General features: G+C 58.4%; 1 protein-coding gene across 6 annotated transcripts in view; it reads right to left on the bottom strand.

Moving 5' to 3' along the window:
- Window positions 1–1,272: 1,272 nt before the first annotated feature.
- The window catches only part of LOC139009585 (tetratricopeptide repeat protein 7B), a 191,201-nt gene continuing 170,722 nt past the window's right edge, over window positions 1,273–21,751 (bottom strand). For all 6 annotated transcript variants that reach the window (XM_070413837.1, XM_070413833.1, XM_070413835.1 and 3 more), the window contains one exon: window positions 1,273–2,232. In XM_070413837.1, the coding sequence (XP_070269938.1) occupies window positions 2,011–2,232 (222 nt within the window). In that variant the 3' untranslated portion in view covers window positions 1,273–2,010. The remainder of the gene's footprint in view (window positions 2,233–21,751) is intronic.

Genomic DNA, 21,751 nt, shown 5'->3' with positions numbered 1-21,751 from the left:
ATCTGGAGGAGTCGGGCTGTTCCATGTGGTCAGACATGGGCACATGCATGCCCTCTAGGCCATGAAGACAGGCCAGGAGCACAGGGGACGGAGACCTTGGTCCCACCTGAGGGGGTGGGGGGAGGGGCTGAGCTCACATCCTTCCCCAGCCCGGAGAGTGAGCCTGGGACCCACAACCCTCCCCATCCAGGCCCAACGTGGCCCTGTCCCCAAGGTCCTTCTCTGCTGGGAGGGGCTGGCACTCTTTAAAGAAGGGCCTCCTCTCTCCCCTCCTCTCCTTCCTCCCTCCTTCCCTCCCTGGTCTTCTCTAACTCACCACCCTCACCCTCAGCTTGCTCTCTAGTTGCCTGAGAGGTGGGAGCCTTGGAAGGAGAAGCCCCAAGGTTCACTGGCTCTACCTGCAAGGACCCCCTGGATCTTGCTTTCCAGGTTCTCATCTGGGCTGGCCCTGCTTGCCCCAAACCTCTGCATAGGATGGCAGGGCTGGGCTCGACCCTCCAGTAGGTGAGCTGCTGCCCCACTGAGCGCCTGCTTTCTTGTCTCATGTTACAAATTCCATGATTTATGGGGCCCCAGATGCCACCTGGCAGGTCAGTGCTGAGCCTGGGGTGCCTGTCTGCTCTGCCCATAGCAGATTCCTGTCTGTGGTCTCTCCCCACCTCAGCTTGCCCCCTTGCCTGCCGGCCCAATGAGTCAGGGAGGTTATGCCTAGCTTGGGTGGGGTCCTTAAGACTTTAGGGTGTATAAGACCACATTTTCCCGGGTCCTGGCAAGGTAGGGCCACCCATAGATGCTCAGCCGGGAAACCCCGGGGGTTGGAGAGGCCTGCTCACGTTGTTTCTGGTTCTTGGTCTTTGCTATCCACTCTGTTGGATTCAGTCCCTGGCTTCACATTTGGCCCCAACACTTCTACACCCTCCCCTCCCCCTTTCCCCATCCCGCACCCTCATGGCGGCTGGGGGGCTGCTGCGATTCTAGCTTCTCTGCTCAGGTTTAAGTTCAGCAGAAGAGTGAGAGCCTTTCGTTGCAGCTCCCACTCTGATTGGACCACTTCAGGCACATGCTCATTCCTGGTCCTCTGTGGCTGTGAATGCTGGATGTTGATTGGCCAGACCTGAGTCACATGCTCCAACCCCAGATAAGTGGGGAGAGTTGGGAAAGGTGAATTCCCACACTAAAATCAGGTGGCCCCAGGTGCAGACAGCTCCTCACCCACCCCGGGAACTGAGCCTTAAGCTTCTGTGTGCATTCACTAACGACATAGGCAATGGGTCCATTTAAAAATCTTTTTATTATTAACATCATCTTCCCATTTAGCCAAGTGTCTGTCATGTATAAGGAATGTCGGTAAATATTCCATTTGAAGCTTCTTTGTACATCTTTCCATTGATAAATAAACTCTGAATTCACATAAAAAAGTTAAACTTAAATAACTCATATTTCCTTCTCTTGTAACAGGCATATATTGGCAAAATATAAATATTCTTGGACTCAGGCTTTGTTCTAAGTGAGGACAGTAATTCATCACATGGTACAAGTATCAACAACAAAACCAAGAAGTCGTTGGCCGGAGTCCTGGCTTGAGGTGGGAAAAGAAGATTCACATTTGGTTTCTGGGCCAGGGGTGGGGCAGGGGGGCGAGGAGGAGAGAACAGCTTTCTTTACAGCTCTGATAAAAATAATCTGTGCTGCCACGGAATTTTAACTTTGAGTATATTCTTCTACATTTGCGGATTATTTCCATAACCATGTCACTTAAAACTCAGATGTCAACTAACAAGATATGGCACATAATCCCTGTTGAGCAACGTCAGTAGATTCAGAAATGGTCATTGGGCGGCCGAGGCCACAGGCGTGCACGCGGGAGAGCGATGATGCGGGGTGGTCTGGTCAGATCACTGTGGCCAGTCGCACGTCCACCCAGGGCCTCGGTGTGGCAGACTTGTCCCCTCGGGGCACCCCAGGTGGGGCCTCCGGGCCTGAGCGGCTGCCAGGCTGCGGGGCGCCTGCTCAGAGCACCCGGGGGATGATGGTGAAGGGCACCGCGGGGCTGCTGGCCTCCAGCTCCAAGGCCATCAGGAAGCACTCGGTGGCGGCTGTGTCATTGCCCTGAGCCTGGAGGACCTCGCCCAGCCCGTTCCAGACCTCGTGGGCCGTGGAGTTCACCTGCACCGCGTCCCGGAGAATCTTCTCCGCGAGGCTGTAGCGGCGCAGCTGATGAAGGATCAGGGCCTGTAGGCATCAGAGAGACAGACAGACAGACAGACAGACAGACAGACAGTCAGCTCGGGGCTGCCATCTGTCCTTGGGTTTCAGCAAGTCCCTTGGAGGCAGGCATGTGTCTGCTTAGGCTGGGCTTGCAATGAGCTCAAGTTCTCCTGCACTCGGGGCACCGGCCAGAGCAGCCACCTGAACCGGATAAGTGCTGACATTCAGCCGCTTTTGAATGAGAAATAAGCCATTTCACACAGTTCATCTGAATATTTAACACCGGGAGTGAACCACCGGGAGCGGACGGTCTGTTCTGACCCAGTGGGCTGTCCTGTACGTACCAACTGACACCTGCCCCAAAAGTGGGGGGCGGGGTGACCCACGGCCAGCACGGACTGGGGCTTCCTGGCAGGGAGACGGTTAGCAGTGATAGCAGTGACACAGCAGATGCTTTCGCGGTGTTGATGACACCAGGCACGGTTCTAAGTGCCTATGTTAGTTCATTCAGTTCAGCTGGGGAGCCCCCAAGGCACGTTCACATGGGCACGGGCACCTGGCGTATGGCCTGCTCTTATTGCTGCGGAGAAAGAGCCCGCAGTGGGGGAGTACCTGATGGGCAGCAGAGAACTAACCGCAGGCACCAGGGTTCCTCCCCCGGCTGCAGGTGAGAGTCACACAGCTAGCTGCCTCAGCGGCCAGGGCGGCCCTCCCACCGCCTTCCCACCTCCTCACTGCCTGAAATCCATCTGGGAGGAGCCGGGCAGGGAGGGGGGGGATGGGGGCGGGGCGGGGGGTGAGCAAGCACATCCAGCTCCTCGGTGGTGCTCTCCCCACTCTGGTCCTTTAGAGAAAAGCCCAGAGCGCGAAACCCTCACTTCCCAACCTCGCAGGGCAGGTGGGAGAATCGGAGGCCACCTGCCCAGGTTGCAGTCAACAGGATGTGAGGGCTAATGAGTTCCTGCCTCTTTCTTCCGGGGGAGGTAATCAGCTGGAGCTCCCCCTAGAACATTCCCACTTACCCAGCAGAGAAGCGAGGGCGGGAGGGGTTCTGGGTGCTGGCAGCCAGCAGCAGGCGAAAAGATGACAGAGGAGCCCCATCACCCCCCCCCCCCCCGCCCCCCGAGGCATGGCTTTCTCAGGGCATCTAAAGTGCTGAATGCACGCCACCTTTTCTGAGTGGCTCGCTCTACGTGGCAGGGAGACACACGGCGTGTGCTTGGCAAGGGGGTGAGGGGGACACGCCACTTGGCAGGATGGAAAGAGGCCTCTTTGGTTACTTGGCTGCAGGTAGAGACTGTAATTGAGGTCACACCACGCTGGACACGTGTTCACATGGCCACCTCTTTAGATTCAAGGAGACAAGGTGCAGAAAGGCCAAGTGTCTTGCCCAGGGTCACAGAGCCAATGAGCACGGAGCTGCTGGCCAGCCCGGGGCTGCCTGAGGCCCAAGGCCCCGTCCTCCCCAGCGTGCCACCGCCTCTGCCGCTTCTGGCTTCTGCCGCTTTAAGAGCCAAGCCCGGAGCCCCTGAGGCGCTAACCCAGTTACATCTGAGCAGCAGCAGATGGGCAGCTGCCCTGCTGTCTCTTCCCTTTCATTTCTCCAGCCACTGGCTGCCGCTCCTTGTCCCGCTCATGGCCGAGAAGTGGCTCCTCTCCAGGGCACAGATTTGCCCCGGCTCCGGATGCCTGTTGGGAGCCAGGAGATTCGCTCAAGGACTGGGAAGGCTCCTTGCCCCCGTTCGTACCCTCAGACTGGCTGTGATTTTGAGGCCTGGGATGGCTACAGGTGCCAAAGGACCGGGGGGTCCTGTTAGCCACCAAGTGGACCAAGAAGATGTGGGCCCAGGAGGAGCAGGGCCTCAGCCCAGCCGGAGTGAGACAGAGGCCACCATTCTCAGCAGCAATGACTTGCAACGCCCCCTCCACCCGACCCCCTGCTGGAGTGGCAACAAGGCCACCAGTCCTTGTGCTGGGCATTTTACTTAGAACGGGGCCAGCTCCTGGATCTGGGTGCAGCTTACCATGGGGTGCCAGAGGGTCTATGGCAGGGGTAAGTCTACTTGTCCCCCACAAGCTGGCAGAGAACCAGCCGAAGGGCTAGTCTGCCCATCACCCTCAGCGCTGGGCAGCCAGGAGCCTGTGGGTCTCGTGTTCCAGGGCTCCTGTGGGCTTGGATGTCCCGCCTGAACTCACATGCCGAGCTAGGAACAGGCTGCGCTTCCCGGTGACCCCGAAGCTTCCTGAGCAATCTGGTTAGCAGGACTAATGCCGAAAGCTGGAGCTGCCCCGGGAGACATCACAGACTTGCCAGGGGCTGCCAGCTCGGGCTGGGCAAGCGAATGAAACTCGGCCCCTCCCCAGTGCCCCGGTAAGCCAAGCGCAGCCCAGAAACCAGTCACACAAGGAATCAACCAGAACAATCTCCGGCTGGGGTCCGGCCACTGCTGGGGGCCAGCGGTGCTGGCGGGTGGGCCAGAGGCGGCTGGGACCTGGACGTGCTGGACGTCAGGACTGCCTCCCCACCCAAGCCCCTCTGCTGTGTGAGGCCTTCCCCAGCTGGGATGTGCTCTTAGGTCCTAGAACCCGGACACTTTCCCCAATTCTACAGGCCCTGCCTCCCCTCTTCCCCGAAGATCCAAGGCCCAATTCCTGAGGCTGACATTTAACTACCAGGATTCTCCCCACCAGCTGTACCCAACTTCCTCCCAGTATGAACTCCGTGGTTCAGACAGCCCAGGAGTATCTGGAGGATGCAGCTCCCCTCCCCCTCCCCAACCTTAGCCAGTCCCAGCCTGGGACCCCCACCGGGGAGCCATCTATTCCAGTCCATCTGCCCAGAGCCCTGACGATGGATCCAGGGCCAGGTCCCACTGGCCCCGCAGCAGCGCTACCTGGAGCACACGGCCCGCTCCCAGCCCTCCAGGCTGGTAGGAGACAGATTCCGATGATTGACATTTCATTACCACAATCACCTGCCCTCCCCTGTATCAAAATCCCCAAACCACCGGAATGCCTGCCCAGGTCCCAGCCATGTGCTGGGGACCCAGGGGAGGGCACGAAGCAGTCCTGCTCTCCAAGCTCGGGGCCCAGTGAAAATCCTAATGCAGCCAAGCGACTGCTCTGTGCCAGGCGCCCGGCTATGCCAGGGCAGGCAGGCACCCTCGCTCACCTCTAAGACCTGCCTGAGACGCGCCTGCAGGGGAAGCGCCGGAGCTGAGATTCGAACTCTCGCGCTGGCCTTCCTTTCTCCTCTCGGGGAGGATGTGCAAACAAACTCCCACCTGTCGCCACCCTGCCTTCCTGGAGCCACTGGGGGTGAGGAGGCAGCTGGGACCGCCTCCTGAGAAGGGGGACCCACTGAGGAGGTGGCTTGTTAGTCCCTTTCTTCAGACACAAACGAAGACGGCCTCCCAAGCTTAGCCTGTAATTATTATAATCAGGTCTTTTGTACATTAAGCTCTTAGTGCTGCACCAAATTGGAAATAAGGGATTAAATTAAACCTGTTATTTCAAACGAGACAAAATGGACTTGGCTAGTTGGAGGACAATTAGCACCTTCCCCACTCATGTCTTTGTGTGAGTGTGGTAATTGCTGCCACATGCGGAGGGCGCCCGGGCCTGCGGGCTGCCATGTCCCAGGCTTCCTGGGCAGCCCTGGCTCAGGCCAACATCGGGGCTGCAGGACAAAGCCCTTTTGGGAGGTTTTAGACACCCCCCTGTGCTGTGCTCAAGTGCCAAGTCAGCCCTCCGGGCTCAAGTCACGGGCCACTGCTTGCCCTCTGGGTCTAGGAGACAGGGAGATGGCATCGCGCATGAAAGCATCCTTCCCCAGCCAAGCCACTGCTAAAAAGAAGCCACAAGGCTCAGCTCTGGCTGGGGGTCAACCCCCGCCCCCGCCCCTGGGGGCTGCTTTTTCCCAGGCAAGAGGCTCTGGAAAGCACACATTCAGCCGCAGGATGGAGATGAACACCTCCCCTGTGCTTTCCTTGCGGGCCTGGCTGCTGCTGCTGCAGACTCCTCGCGGGCCCTGCTCTGGGCAGGCTGCCCTCGCTGCGGCAGAGCCGGCCTGCGTTCCGCAGAGGCTGCGGGACCCACCAAGGCCAGGGCAGGGGAGGAAGTCCGGTGTCAGGTGGGACAGGAGCCCTTAAAGATCCTCTGTCCCATTCTGGGTTGCAAACGACGCCATCACACCACGGCAGGGATGGGGGTGGGAATTAGGGCAGGGCCGTCAGGAGGTCCTTCAAAAATACCAATCCACCTGGAGACACAGGCACGGACCCACAGGCTCTATTAACATACTGTGCACGGGATCACAACCAACATGTCCTATGTCTCCGGTTAAAAAGTGCTTCACAACTGTGCTGGGTGGTAGGGACTGATTCATCCAGGTGGCTCACCTCCTCCTCTGCTCCCATGAGGCTTTGCTGCGCCTGCCTGGAGGATGGTCGTCTCTGCACCCCCAAGCCTGACGCCGCCCAGCAGGGAGGCGGTCCCCAGGGAGAGGTGCTCTGTTCCCACAGGAGCCCAAAGGGTTGCCATGGCCGCCCCTTAAGCTGGCTGCTCCTGCGCCACAGACCTGACACGGCTCCCCAGGAAAACCCGGAACCACCTACTGCCCGCTGGTCCTACACTCTTCGTTGTTGTTAATCCTCACCTGAGGATATTTTTTCCATTGCTTTTTAGAGAGAGGGAAGGGGGGGGGCGTGGGGGAGGGAAGGAGAGGGAGAGAGGGAGAGAGACAGACAGACAGACAGACATGTGAGAGGACACATCAACTGGTTGCCTTCTGGCACGCACCCTGGCCAGAGCCAGGGATTGAACCTGCAACCCAGGTACGTGCCCTTGACGGGGAATCGAACCTGCGACCTTTGAGTGCTCAGGATGATGCTCTAACCACGGAGAACACCAGCCAGGGCTGGTCCTACACTGCTTTACCGATGAGGAAACAGGGGCCAGAGAGGAAAAGAGCCTCGCTCCAGGCCCTGACCTGCTGAACACCGAAGAGGCTAGAGTCTCACTAGCCGCTAGACCCTGAAGGTGTCAGAAGGAGAGGCCCGGCATGTGGCGAGTCCCCACGGTTCAGACTCAGAGCACAGTGCTCAACCCCAGCTGCTCTCTGCTTGTCCTGCCAGGGCGATGGGCCTGGCACAGGGAGAGCTTTCTGGAAGACTACCAGGCCCGCAAGAGTGGTTTCTAGAAGCCAGGAGGGAACGAGGACCCCACAGGAGCCCCTGCCCTCCCAGGGAAGTCTGCGTTAGGGGAACTGTAAGCCTCACATGGGAAAACCAGCACACTCCCACCGCTGTTTCTGTCCAGGTGTCTGCATTTTCCTTCCTGAGGCGGCGGCGGGCCAGAGGGAAGCAGGGGGAGTGAGTGGTGGTCTCAGAACGTGCACAGACTGCGGCCAGTGCCGCCCCGAGGAGACCACGGGAGCCGCGGCTTTGAAAGGATCTCCCTGGAGCAGCTCTGGGAACACAGAGCCCGTGCAGGCCCCCAGCCCTTGCTCCCGGGCGCTCGTCCTCTGGTGAGCACCACAGGCACCGTCAGTCTGAGCAGGAGTGTTTTGTGGGCGCGGCTGAGGGGGGCCCTGAGCCCCGCCCCACCTTCCAACCGTGCCTTGAAAAGGAAGGGGACACATGCAGCGGGCAGTGCCCGGCGCCCCCACCTGGATGCCCGCACTCTGTGGGGCCCGGCCCACGCTGGGCTCTGTTTTGTGTCTCCCTCTGTTTGTGTTCAGAGCTTAGAAATCGCAGAGCTTGCCAGGGGCTGATGTGAGTCCCTGCCAGCTCCACCTGCCCAGGAGGGCCGGCCTCACCAGGCCAGGCGGCCCACAGAGCCAGATCCTGGTGCCCTGCTGAGGCCCAGGGCGGCCGAGCCCCACACCCGTGCCCACCGGAGCTCCGGATGCGCCGGTTCACACTGCGACTCAGCCCTTCCCTAGGTCAGTCAAGGGCGAGTCAAGGACGTCCTAGAGAAGACCCCCCTGGGAGTCCGAGTCCCTTTTCCTCTCGGCATCTCTGAAGTGTGGGTGAGGACTGGAGTGAGGCTGGTCTTTCTGTTTTGGCGATTTTGTTCAATTTGACAGTTTCCCCACCGGCCAAGCAGCCAGTCCTGACCACCTCGCCCCCATCTAAGCGGCGTGCTCAGCAGCTGGCACCTGCTGGTCTCCAAGCCCCACCCACCCTGCCCCTGGCCCTGGGGTGAGGGGACCAAATATTCATGAGGCCGGCTTCAGAGCAACAAAGGGCTGCAGGTGTCCTGTGCTGGGACTGGACGAAGAGCACGAAGAGCACGAGGGGCACAGGAGGGAGGGAAAGTGCGCTGAGCGGCTCCTGGCGGAGGGCCTGCCGCATTGGGGAGCAGCTCCTGATGGAGGCAGGCTCCGGGGACTGGCCTTTCTCCATCTCTGACGGGGCTGGAGACTGACAGGGACTCTCCCGGCCGCCCTGTGGCCTCTGTCCTCCACGACTCCCACTCCCCCTGCTCACATGTCAGAACTAAAACCGGGGGTGCCCCTCCCCTTACTCCTCTGCAAGTTAACTAAACCATGTGCCCATGACCTCAGGCCACCATGGGGTGCAGTGCCCAGGGAGAAGCCTGTGGCCCCAGCAACCAATAAGGAGAGGGGGTCTGGGGCAGAGGGCGGGCAGGAGGCCGTAGTCTGGCACTAAGCAGACACCTCTGGAGGCGCTCCCTCACCAGTGTGTGCTGTGAAGGGTGCTGAGTACTCCAGAGGGAGGAGGGAAAGACCCAGCCCCCCCTCCCGCCCCCCGCTGCCCGGGGTGACCACAGGCAGCCAGAGAGCGGCCCACACCTCTGCTCACTCAGGGTATCTGACGGCTGCAGGAGGCTGCGCTCTCATGGGGCCCCTTTTCCAGGTCAAATGTTTTATTTGAAGAAATGTGCCTTTTGGGGACCAGACCTTTCCAGCATTGAAATCAACTCAGAAGGAAACAAAACTCAATTTTTCAAAAACCTCTTAGTTTTCTAAGCCAGAGGCCAGCTAGCTCTGCAAGCAGAAACCCTCTGGGTTAGCAGGGGGCCTGGGCCTCCGCTCTGTGACATACAAGCCCCTCTGCTGTCCCCGACGGGCAGCCTCCTACTCTTGCTTGCACCCTCCAGTGACGGGGAGCTCACCACTTCCCCAGGTGCCCACACCTTCAGTGGGCAGTCTGAACTGTTGGTTAAAAACGTGGAGCCCTAAGGAGCCCTTTTATCTAATTCCCACTCTCTGATGTTTGCTGAGTCTTCTGGGGTCGGGCAGAGTCCCCTCCCCCTCCTACCTGACAGCCCTTCAGGGTCTGAAGAAGCTTCCAGAACAGCCCCACACAACCCCTCCACTCATTCCAGAGAAATGGTAGAGAAATGGCAGATCCAGACCTGCCCCAGCTCCTCTGCCTCCCGGAGCTCAGCTGCTTAACCTGGCACCTGCAGGAGGCCTCGCCGTGGGTTCCAGCGAAGGAGCCAGTAAGCCCAGGAAAGCGTGCCCCCCCGCCTCCGCTGCCCCCCTTTAAAGCATCTGACTCACAGCATCTGCTAAAAGCTGCTTTCCTCCAGGATGGCTGGGAGACTCTGATGCCAGGGGTGACCACCAGCAGGGAGGCTGGGGCGGTCTGGCCTTGAGACCACCTCACAGACTCAGGCCCCTGGGCCCCAAATTTCCTCTGGCCTAATTTCTTTGAAACGGGTGCTTCAGCACTGGTGCCGAAATCCCCCAGGCTGTGGTGGCTTTTAGAGAACAGTCACTGGGGGTGGGGGTGGGGGGACATTGAGGGAAGGGCCCACAGTGAGCCTGCCAGCAGCTTCCAAGTAGCAGAGACCCACACCTGCCCCCTCTCGGCAGCAGGCACCGAGCGGCCAGGGGTGGCGGAGAAGGACACCAACACTCCCAAAGGGCCCGCCTCTTTATTAACAGGCAGGAAATGGGCACCTGGGCGGGAAAGCACGCGCCGAGATCACAGTGAGCTGACAGCCTCTGGGGGCCAGGTTTCCAGGGGGCTCCTTCCCTTGGCTACAACCAAAGCTGTTCTAGTTCTTTCCTTCCTCCTGTCTCCTTCCGCCCACAGACTCCTGTTACGCGCCCGAGCTCATTCCTGCACCCAGGCACCAAGCACGGTGCCGGCACGGGCGCTCAGGGCCCGGCTGTCACTCCGGCCAGGCTCCCTGCCTCTGCCTGGACAGGGGGGTGTGGTGTGGGTCCTGCCCGAGACACACGCCGTGAGCGGGCAGGGCCATCTCTCATGTGGGGAGGCAGCAGAGCGAGGCCTGCTGGAAGGATAACAAGGCGCTCCACCCCACCCCCTTCTCTTTAAGCCAATGGGAAGGCTAGGGCGCAGAGTCGGGGTGACTAGCTCAGGGCCCTGTAGCTACAGAGGAGGAGCTGCCACCCCTGTCCGTAAGAGCTTCCTGGGCCATGTCTGGCCCTGGGTGTCTAATTCTTCCGGGAGGAGACGCCTCTTCCAGATCATACCTGACAGGTGTGGGGCAGGCTCCCGCCTCTCTGCAGCCACACCTGGGAGGGCAGGCACCTGGCCCAGGTACCAAGCCAGGTGAAGGCCAAGCTGGCTTCAGAACGCAGGTGTCCTGGGCCAGCTCAGGGCTCTGTGCTCCCATCAGGCTGCCCTGCCGGGGTCTCTAGAGAGGGTGTTGGGCATTTGGGGGTCTTGGAGCCGCATTCCAAGAGGGCTCCGCTGGTTAGCTGGCGCTGCACCCCATGGCTCACAGCGGGGCGCCCAGGGCATAACCCTTCTTGGGGGAGAAGTTCTGGGGCACTCAGGCAGGGCACTCAGAACTCAAGAGCGCCTCCAGCTCCGTGTGGTGGCTGCCAGACTCCAGGGGCGCCAGACCGTGGGCTCTCCAGACCCAGGCTGGAGCGGGGCCCCCTCTGATGGGGCCCGGAAGGTAAGGCACAGAGTCCCCTCAGTGTGGATGCCGCTGCAGAGCAGGATGGGCCACAGCCCAGCTCCCTCCCTGCACCCCTCCCCCCAGCAGCACTGCCTCCTGAGCTCATCGAAGACAAGCCCCTGGAGACGAGGCCATTTAGGCAACTGGTCAAACTCCAAGCCAGAGGTGGGGTACACTGTGCCCCTGGCAGTCCCCCACCCCACCTCCAAGCCAGCGACCGAGAACCTCGGGTCCTTTTACTCTGCGGGATCAGGAAGAGGGGAAGGATGGCTTCCCCTCAATAAGGATGTCTGAGCTCCTCTGACTTCAGGGGGCTGCTTCCTCCTGGGAACATAGAGCGAAGGCGTTGGGAGCCGCTCCCTCTTTCACCCCAGTCCTCCCTGCACCAGCCCAGCCCTGGCAGGGGAATCACTTTTATCCTAGTGCCCGGTGTCCCACCAGGCCACAGGGTGATGGGGTCCCAGCCCCCGGGCGGAGGGGCTCCCTGCAGCCCCAGGCAGAGCATCAGAACTCAAGAGTGCCCCCAGAAACACCAGGTGAGCACCCCCCAAGCTCTACGGTGATGACCTAACTCAGGGGTCCTCAAACTTTTTAAACAGGGGGCCAGTTCACTGTCCCTCAGACCATTGGAGGGCTGGACTATAGTTTAAATAAAAAACTATGAACAAGTTCCTATGCACACTGCACATATCTTATTTTGAAGTAAAAAAAACAAAACGGGAACAAATACAATCTTTGTACTTGCATGTGGCCCGCGGGCCGTAGTTTGAGGACCCCTGACTACTGAAGGAAAGTCAGCAAGTCCCGCGCAACCTCAGGGCACCCCAGCGAGAAGGACTCTCAGGTCAGCATCTGTGCTGGGCAGGAGGCCCTGGAGGGGTGAAGGGGGCAGGAGGAAGCCTTGGGGTCCCAGAAAGATGTGGGGAGCTGGGCATCTCCTTCCTACGGTTGGTAACAGTCCTGAGGAAGCTCCAGCCTCCCCTCCCCAGGTGGCCGTTTGAAGTACAAGCTCTGCTGCTGCAGTGGCACCAGCCCAGAGGCTCCGCGTGGACAGGAACGCTAACCACCAGCTCTTAGCAGAGAGAAAGCGCAGTCTGACCCGGTGCCCTGGGACCTGCCTCACCCAGCCCATGACTTCTATGGTGCTAACACTGTCCACTGGTGATGGGCAAGAGACTCCTGTTGACTGATTTGTACATCTCCCTGGCTGACATTTCTTTTTATCCACCTCCCCCAACAACCAGTCGCGCAGAGGCGACAGCACAGGGTGGCCTGGAAGTCACGCTTCCCCACACCCATCCTCGTAGGGGAAAGTTTGGTGCTAATCACCCTCCCAAGCTGAGGCCCAGCCTCCCACCCTCAGGGGACGGCGTCCACCCCAGGCCCGCGGAGCCCAGCTGAGCAACGTGGGCCTCTGGGAAGCTGTGAGCGCAGGCTCAGCCTTCCCCTGGGGCCCGGAACCTGCTTGCACAGGTGAGAGCAGCAGCCCAGGTGGCCACAGAGCTCCTCCGGGGCGGGTGGGGCAGACACACACTCCACGGGGGATGGTGGGAGAGAGACAGGACTCCAGGGGGTGGGGGAGTGGAGGTTCTCCATGGTCAGAAACAGTCCCCTCGTGACCACCACAGAGCTGAGAGGGGGTTTCCCGGGAGAAGCCAAGAGTGTGAGGGCCCTTCAAATGACCCCGCCAGGCCCTCGCCAGGCCTCTGTCCGTGTCAGCCCGTCCTCAGACAGGGTATGGGGTGGGCGTCACAGTACCTGGGTCTGACCGTTTATCACCAACTGAAAACAAAGGCCTGTCCCAGCTGTTCCAATACAGTGAGAAGTCCTGGCCCCACTGGGCAGGACAGGGCTGGAGAGGTCACACCGGGAGGACGCCCTCCCGGGCCTGGTCCGAGGTCCACCACCCACTGCCCACCTTAGAGCCTGCTCTCAGCCTCAGGACCCAGTGGACAGGAGGAAATGCCTGCTGACGGAACGGCAGTCCCAGTCCCTGGCAAGTGCCCGCCCGGTGCACTGTAGGCACTCAATAGATGACTGTGGCCTGGGTGCCAGGGCCCAGCTCCACGCAGCCGCCCACTCCCGTCCAGCCCAGGGTCCCGATGAGGAGGGCACAGGGATGATTTTGCACCAACTTGCACCTCTGGGTGCAGTGGACCTGTGCCCGGGCAGGAGTGGAGAGGGTGCTGTCGGGGTGGCTCCATGGTGTGTGCCCCGCAGCCACGAAAGCTAGCAAGGCTTCTAGGCCACTGCCCCCACCCCCGCCCGAACCCACCTGGGGATGCAGGCTCCATCTGGATTTCATGGGGAACGGGGCTACACAAGCAGCAAGCCAGAGTGCTCCCACAGTCCCTGCTGGGGCTGCCCCCCGGAGTCCCGCCCTGGGGGTGCCCTGTGCCCACGGCAGCTGGGGAGGGACAGTTCTCGACACAAAGGCCGGTGATTCGGTGATTCACTACCTGCCACGGGGAATGTGGTCATTTTGTCGAGTACCTTCCCCCTCTCTGCCGGGATCTGGCACCGACTATTTTTCCATTTTCAACAGGAACAGACAGGAATGATAAGATACTTTGTGATGGGAGGAGGATTGGAATTGATAAGACTTGGAAAATATTTTTCCACTAATAACAAGAGGACGCACACATGGAATCAGGCAGGAAGGTGGGGGGCGGTGGGGAGGGGGGCGGGCTTGCTCTGCTTGGCGCCCCTGGTGTGACAGCAGGGAAAGCTGTGATTTAGAGAGGAAAGGCAACAAGGCTGTTTGCTCGGAAACAGGGCTCTGGTCATAAACTCCCCCTCCCCGCGGCCCCCCCCCCCCCCCCCCCCCCCAGAGTCAGAGAGCAGCAGTGGCCACGGGGAACCTGGGGAACTGCTGCTGCTGCAGAAATGGAACAGACACGGAGCCTGGCACTTTCCTGTCCTACACAGATGAGCTCCTGTCCTTGGCCACTTCAACATGGAACAAATCAGTGTCAAGATTGGAGCCATTTCCTCCCACGTCCCGGTCAGCCCCGGTGGGAACAGCACACCGATGGTCCCTCCTCTGAACAGTGGGCGTTGGGCCGAGCGGATGTGTGCGGCCACCTGCTGGGCTCACAGGAGCACGGAGCCCGCCCAAGCCCAGCGCCTGTGCAGGGATCCACAATGGACCCCGAGGGGCTGAACACCACTCGGAGGGAGACGGAGGAAATTGGAGAGGAAATTAAAGCCACCACGAATATTGCTCCTGGTGGTTAGGCCACGTGACTCGCACACTGTGTGGGCTTAGGAAAGACAACGCTGCCCGGCTCGCTGCGGTGCACAGAGGGGCCGCTGCAGCCAGCAGTGACCTGCCTGAAGGCGCTGTCTGCCCGGGGGCTGAGGGGTTTGGGCCCCAGCCTCCCTGCAACCCACCTGGGCACCCCCTGCTCTCTGACTGGGATGCTTTGCTGAGAAGTGACCCTTTCCTCCTCCTGCCAGACCAGGGGGAACCCTGTACTGCACCCACAACTCTCACAGCCGCCTGCCTTGGGAGCGTGAAAGGCACAGAAGACTAACAGCTGCTTATGGGCTGGGCAGTGGCTCAGACCTCATTCCCCCTCACGACAGCCCTGTGAGGGTGCAGAGCTCCTTTCTGCATGACACCATGGCCAAGGGCATGCAGATCAATAACGGATGGGAGGGGTAGAATGTCAACATGGGTCTTTTTTGCTCCAAAATGTGTCCCAACCACACACACGCCTCTCTCGTCCACCTGCCCGGACAGTTCTGAGTCTTGTTCTTTCTCCCCGGGCCTCTACTCAGCTGTCTGTCTCTACCTGGAGTAGCAAGGTGAGCTCCGGAGTACCTGTCCACAAGCACCCTCCACCCCAAACATCCCACGTCAGGGACACTGTGTTCTTCTCTGTGTCCACTGACACCCTCCCCTCATCTCCTTTGCCTCCCCTCCCCCTGTTAAACCATCTGGGCCGGAGGCCAGTGGTGTGCCAGCAAACTGGCTGTTGGAAAGAAAAACAACAGCCTTGATGGTAGTGTTTGCCAATTTCCGTGGTATAAATACTCCCACCACAGCTGACTTCAAGCTGGCCGTGATGTCATTGCAGGTGGAGCTGGGGAGAGATGAGCAGAGGGGCTCGTGGGCTCAGGCCAGCACTGCCTGCACTTATCTCAGTGGCAGGAGCTGAGGAGGCCCCGGGACTCCAGAGAGACCACAGGGACACGCAGGTGGCACCCTAACGCACGCCCTTCCTGTCGGCCGAAGCACACTGCTATCCTGATGACGGAGGGGGGTCAGCACAAAAGTACTGTTTTCTCCGGGGAGAAAACACAGACAGGAAGAGACACATCTCCTTTTGTCACCCAACAACCCGACTTGGGGAAGCGAAGGCGCCCCTGAAACACCTCCGTCGTCTGGGACAGAGGCTGGGGGCCTGGTCTTCTCCCATTCAGTCTCCAAGAGATCATCCAGCGACACAGCTTTCTGAGCTTAATTTCCCTGCAGCCACCTTTCTCATGAACCGGCTGTGTCCCATGTCCTACTCACTGGTGGGTGTGGGTGCCCGGGGTGGGGTGGCTGGAGGGGGCTGCTGTCAGCAAGGGAGACAAGGCCATAGCGGCTTTTTAAAATCATTCCAAAGGCAGAGGTAGTTTGTCACCTTTGCGTAAGACGCCAGCAGCGGGTAAAGAAGTTAACAGCTTGTGGGAGTTCCAATTAGAGAGCCAATTATAACTGGCTGGCCTGCCTTTGAAAGGCCGGAAAACGCATGTTGTCTTAGGAGGAAGCAGATTTTGCTTCTAGTTGGTTCCGGGAGGTCCCTGCGGGGAGCGCTTGCGTGTGCTTTGGTCTCAGCCCCATGCCTCTGTCTGGATGCCTGTGGCCCGACACGGGGGATGAGAGAACCTGTGGGGACAGGGGTGCCTGCAGGGGAGAGGTTGTTTTCCGCAGAAGACACGCTTCCATCCTTTATTTATGAAGCAAGACGCAGGAGCATCACATCCGCTAGGCTCCCCTGTGGGGGGCGGGCCCCCCGTTTCTGCTTCATTTGGAAGGACATCAGCCAGCATTTCAATTACGGATTTAATCAAGACGGACCCCTAGGCAAGGCCAGATCCCAGCTGTGTGTGTGTGTGTGTGTGTGTGTGTGTGTGTGTTCCTCCTGCAAGATTCCCAGGTCCAAGTCCAGCTATAGTTGGGGACTGTTTCCTCATTAGCAAATGTCCCTCCTGCTCCTCAGATGTTGGTGCTCCTGGGTCTTGTCCTGGGCCCCCCTCTCTGTCTTCCTCTGTGATTCACACCCAGGCAGCCTCATGCCCTCCTACAGCTCCGACTACCACCTACAGGCCACTGCCCCCCAACCACGGCTGAGCCCCGGAGTGTCCGACCTCCTGACCCACCAGCCACACGCAAAGGGGCCTCTCTTCCTAAACGGACCCGGGTCACCCCATCTCGACATGGCCACCCAGACTTGCTGCCTCCTTCTTCCCACAGCTGTTCCTCCTCCCGTCTCATCTCACCCACCCAGGCGCCAGCACCAGGTGTCCTGAGTCAGCCTGGGACCTGCGGCTCCCCCATCAGCCCTGAGCACGGAGTCCACATTCTCAACGTCTCCCACCTGGATCTGTCCACGTGTTATCAGCTGAGTCCAATCTTAGTGTCTCTTAGCTTCCACCGCCTCTAGAATGGTCTCTCCCAAATGCAAACCTGGTCACGTTACTTTACTTTAAACATTTTTATCTTGAAAAATTTCAAACGTGAACAAAATTAGAAAGGCTAATATAATTAACATCTACATACCTGTCACCTAAATTTTAATAACCGTTAACATCTTTCATATTTGCTTTATCTACTTTTGGGGCAAGGGTTAGTATTTTAAAGAAAATTATAGGCATTTCACTCCTATACTTCAGCAGGAATCTCTAAAAAATAAGGATGTTTTCTTGTGTAAGCACCCAACCATATCACACCTAACAATGCCTCATTGTCGTCTGCTACCTGGCCCACAGGCAGACCTCCCCAGGTGTCCCATGCTAACTCCAACAGCTGGGCTTTAAAATGATATATTTAAGCTCCATCTGTTCCCAGCTTCGAAGGAGTCTACATCTCTACAAGCTGCTGAAACCTGGCCCCCAGGCCCCGCCCTCTGTGGCGCCCCTTTGGTCTCCCCACCTGAGAACAGGTCGCCGTGTCCTGCACGTCTGTCTATCAGAGTCCTGTGACTTTTCTACACTCACTCATACATGCCATGTCTCTCCTGGGTGTTCAGGACTGGCTGGGAGCAGTGTACCCGTCCCCTCAGGATCTAGCCCAGTACCTGGCACAAAGGTAGGTGCCCCACCCCACAGCTCCCTGAATCCTCACCACGACTGCTAAGGGGCCGCGTGCTGAGCAAATGGCGGCCCAGGCCCACCAGAGCAGGTGCTCACACACGGAGTCCTTCCTGCGTCCCAAGCCTTCGGGTGAGGAGCCAGCTGATGCTCTGAAAGGCTTGAATAGAAGCAACACCAGCAAAGGTATTTTCAGAGACAGGAGTTCCGTGAACACCAAGCAGAGGAAAAAGGAAGGGATCCGACTGGAGGAGGGGGAGGGTCAGCATCAGGGGTGAACCTGGTGGGAAGCCAGAGGCGAAGTCGCCCGGGGAGGGGCATGTGCCGCCAGGCAAAGCGGCCTAGGGTCCCAGGAACTCTGGCCGAGGCTGTTCAGCCGAGGACTCTCAAGGGCTTTCCTGGAGCTCTGGGGACTGGGAACTCTCTGGGAGCTGGGGCTCAGGTCAGAGAGCCAGTGGTGGGGCTCAGACTGTGGTTCTCATGGCTCCCTGGGAGGTTGCCTTGGGAAACACACGAGGGGCAAGGCCACCTCTGCCCTGGGCAGTGCTCTCGCCAAATGTCCCTGGGCGGAGCCTCCGCCACCTGCACCACACTCTCTAGTCAGCAGCATGCACATTCGCGCCGACCCCTCGCAGACACACTCATGGGGTCTCGAATCTGTGCAGGAAAAGGGCAGGCCTCGCTCTCCTCATGGCCTTCCCAGAGCCCCAGGGCTTGAGACTTGGTGATTCCGGTACATTTGTCACTGGAACATTTGTCACTCCTTCCTCCTAGGCAAGCCCTTACCCCCTAGGTAACAGGAGGGGTGCCAGAGGCTAACCTAAAAACTCCTGCACCCAGCCGGGCTCAGAATTCAGGGCGGGAGCTGGCCATCCGGGCATATCTGGGCCTTGGGCAGCTGTGAGAAGGGATGCTACACCGCAGGGAGAGAGCAAGACTACTCCAGCTGGGAGCACAGGGAAAGGAGACAAGCTGAGTAGATGCTGCTTGACCTCAAGACACAGAGTGGGAGCCCTGCAATCCCTTCAATCCCCAAAGACAGTGGAAAATTCCACTGCCTTCCCTCCCCCTCCCCCTGCAAGGGGCGGAGCTCCCTGGGCCCAGAGCTGATCAGTGAAAACGGGGATCAGATGACCTGACCCGAGCTGGAGCGCTAGCTGTGGCAGGCAGGCAGGCTGGCAGTGGAAGCGAAATGTCAAATGGTACTGGAAAGGGGGGCAGAATCTCTGAGACTAAGTGGTTTGGATAGAGTATGTCAGATTTCAAATAATTTTAGATCATCATTACTAATGAGACACTGCACGGCACTGCCTGTAATTAGTCACAGAAGACTCCAAGCAGAAAACAGAAATAAACAGAATTCAATTCTCCTTAAGCTGCAGCAAAGCAGCCAGTGGCACGGCTTGCATCCCCCTCCCGCCCGGGTCCCTGTCGCTTCTGGGCCTGTGATTTCGATTTCGGCCCCGGGAAGGCAGGGAGGCCTGGGCCGTCTCTCCCTGGCCAGCTGAGAAAATGCTGCAGTGGGAGGAGGAATCCAAAAATCAAGCGGAAAATGTCTGCAGAGAACATCCTTGCATCCACGACGCTGTTTGGGGGGGCTCCTGGGGAGGGGCGGCGAGTATGTGGGCCACGGCCATGCCAGAGTCCTCCAGGGAAATAGCATCCAGTGCTTGGGGGGCTTCGTTGTCAAGGGGAATAAAAACAGCTGTCAAGTTCGAGTTCACTTGTAGCTGCTGGTCTCCGTTTCCCCTCCCCCACGACCTTGCCCACCTGCCACCCGAGGTGTCCACAGGCCACTGTGCCGTCTCAGGCCTGACACCTTCCCCAAGGGGCAGGCAGGCAGGTCGTGAACACACCCTCCGTGAGGTCCAACAAGTGCTTCAAGGGGGGCGTTGCGTGGGGGGGTCGGGGGGTGGAGTCGTGGGCTGAGCCCCCTGTGCAGGTGGGAGAGGGGGTGACATCGGAGCCAGGCCCCAGGACAGGCTCTGCCCTTCCTGCCCCCCAGCCCATCTCTGGTGCCTGACCAGCCCCTGCCCTTCAGGCCGAGGCCCACCCCCGCCGGCCACAGCAGCCCGAGCCCAGCCAGGACAGATGCTTTTGTCTCTACCGGACAAGTCATGCCCCCTGGGGCCTCCACCGATTCCTTTCAACCTTAATACCCTGGGATATAGGCTCGATAGAAACAGTAATACTTTATAAAGCAAAAGTACCATGCTCTTGGCCAACCACCTGCTCTGAATGATATACAGTGTATTCTTATTTTAGCTCCTCCACTTGCTAAAATTTGGTCACACTAGACCAGAAGGAAAGCCACACCCATGGCCAGCTCTTCGAGAGGAGATGTCTCACTCACTGTCACAAAGATGCAGGTGTGGCCTCGTGATGGAGACGGCAGTCCTGCTCGTGACTAGTGAGGGCGTGGCAGGAGTGTTCACAGCTAGGCTTACGGAGTGCCACGCAGCCCGCATGAGCTCACTTACTCTGAACGATACCACCACCGGGAGGGCACTGTTATTCTCCCCAGTTCACAGCGGAGACAATGGAAGTACAGAAAGATTAAGGAACTCCTTTCCAGCCCAGCCGGAGCGTGGCTCAGTGGTTGAGCGTCCACCTATGAACCAGGAGGTCACGGTTCGATTCCCAGCCAGGGCACATGCCCGGGTTGCAGGCTCCATCCCCAGTGAGGGGCATGCAGGAGACAGCCGATCAGTGATTCTCTCTCATCATTAATGTTTCTATCTCTCTCTCCCCCTTCCTCTTTGGAATCAATAAAAATATATTTAAAAATAACATTTTTTTAAAAAGGAACTCATTTCGGGCCACACAGTCAGTAAGTGACAAGCCGGGATGTGAGCCAGGCCGGCTGGCTCCGGTACCACGCTCCTGACCTCTGTGCTGTACTATCATTCCGGCTGCAGCGCTTTTCTGACTCCAAATTCTCCATTTCACCTCAGACAGTGAGAACCAACACACCAGAAAACGATGTACGAGGCTTTACATTTCTCTGTAGAGGTTGAAGGTATGCTCATGCCAACCATTAATAATTCTTAAAAAGGCCGCAAGCTATCAAAGGAGCTAAAACGCAGTGTGGGCCGTCAGAAGGGAGAGGCGAAGGAAGAAGAAAGCCTAGGCGTCCAGTAGAAGGCGGCCCTCCTGTTTGCTTTGCACGGTTAGTCCGAATCCCAATCATGGTCAGGAAAGGTGTTAGAGAAAGTAAGGCCTGTCCGCTTCCCAAGGCATACTATCAACACACACACATGCACAGGAAGGGTGGGCCCCTAAATATTTCATGAGTCTTTCTTCAAAGAAAAGAATTGTTCTCAATTTTAAAAGCACCTTTCATCCTGAAAGAAAATAAAGTACAATTACTGGATGAAAGAGCCTCCTCACTAGACTACGGTGACGTTTTTCCTGCCAATCACTCTTTCCAGGCTCCCTCGGAAAGAAAACGGATACCTGGGATGAAAGAGATCCACTTCTGAAGATCAGCATCCGCACGGGGAAGGGCATCTCCGTTCTATTTCATTAGCTTAATTGTGCCTGGGTCTTGTCCAGAGGAACAGAAGGGACCCACAGCCCCTCTTCAAGACTGGCTCCTCCCAGGGAGAGATGTGTAACCCTGCCCTGTCTGTGCCCTGGGCTGCCCACGGCCCCGGGTCCCCCTGGCTAGACTGATGGATACATCAGACAGACACACAGACACTGGTCTCTGGAGTAACCCTGAGAATTTCATCAACTTCAGGCTGCGTCTCTCCTCCAACAGAGGCACAAGTTGGAAAACATGCTGCTAGCTAACAAAATATGAGACAAGCGATCTTGCCCAAATCTCATTAAACAGATGGACACTTTAAAAGATGGGGAGAGAGAAAAACACCCAAGTTTCATAATTTAGCAGTGCATGCTGCCCCCTTCCCTCCATCAAACCCTCTGCCTGCATCTGGCTCGGCATGCACATGGCTCTTCCCCGGAAACAAGCCCATGAGCCTGTAGGCAGATTACAGAGGCTCAGCCTTCTCTGGGAGCAGTGCTGCTGTGATGACCACAGCAGGATCAAGCGCTGGAGATGTTAAACAACCTAGAGCAGTGGCTCTCAACCTTCTGGCCCTTTAAATACAGTTCCTCATGTTGTGACCCAACCATAAAATTATTTTCATTGCTACTTCATAACTGTAATGTTGTTACGGTTATGAATCGTAATGTAAATATCTGATATGCAGGATGGTCTTAGGCGATCCCTGTGAAAGGGTCGTTCGACTGCCAAAGGGGTCGCGACCCACAGGTTGAGAACCGCTGACTTAGAGCATAGTGACGATCTGATGGATTGCACCCTGCA

This window comes from Myotis yumanensis, unplaced genomic scaffold (genome assembly GCF_028538775.1).
Source record: "Myotis yumanensis isolate MYYU_CA2020_CCGP unplaced genomic scaffold, mMyoYum1.0.hap1 SCAF_1, whole genome shotgun sequence".
Classification (NCBI taxonomy): Eukaryota; Metazoa; Chordata; class Mammalia; order Chiroptera; family Vespertilionidae; genus Myotis; species Myotis yumanensis.
Note: the sequence above shows the minus strand (reverse complement) of the source record. Positions and strands in the feature narration are given on the sequence as shown.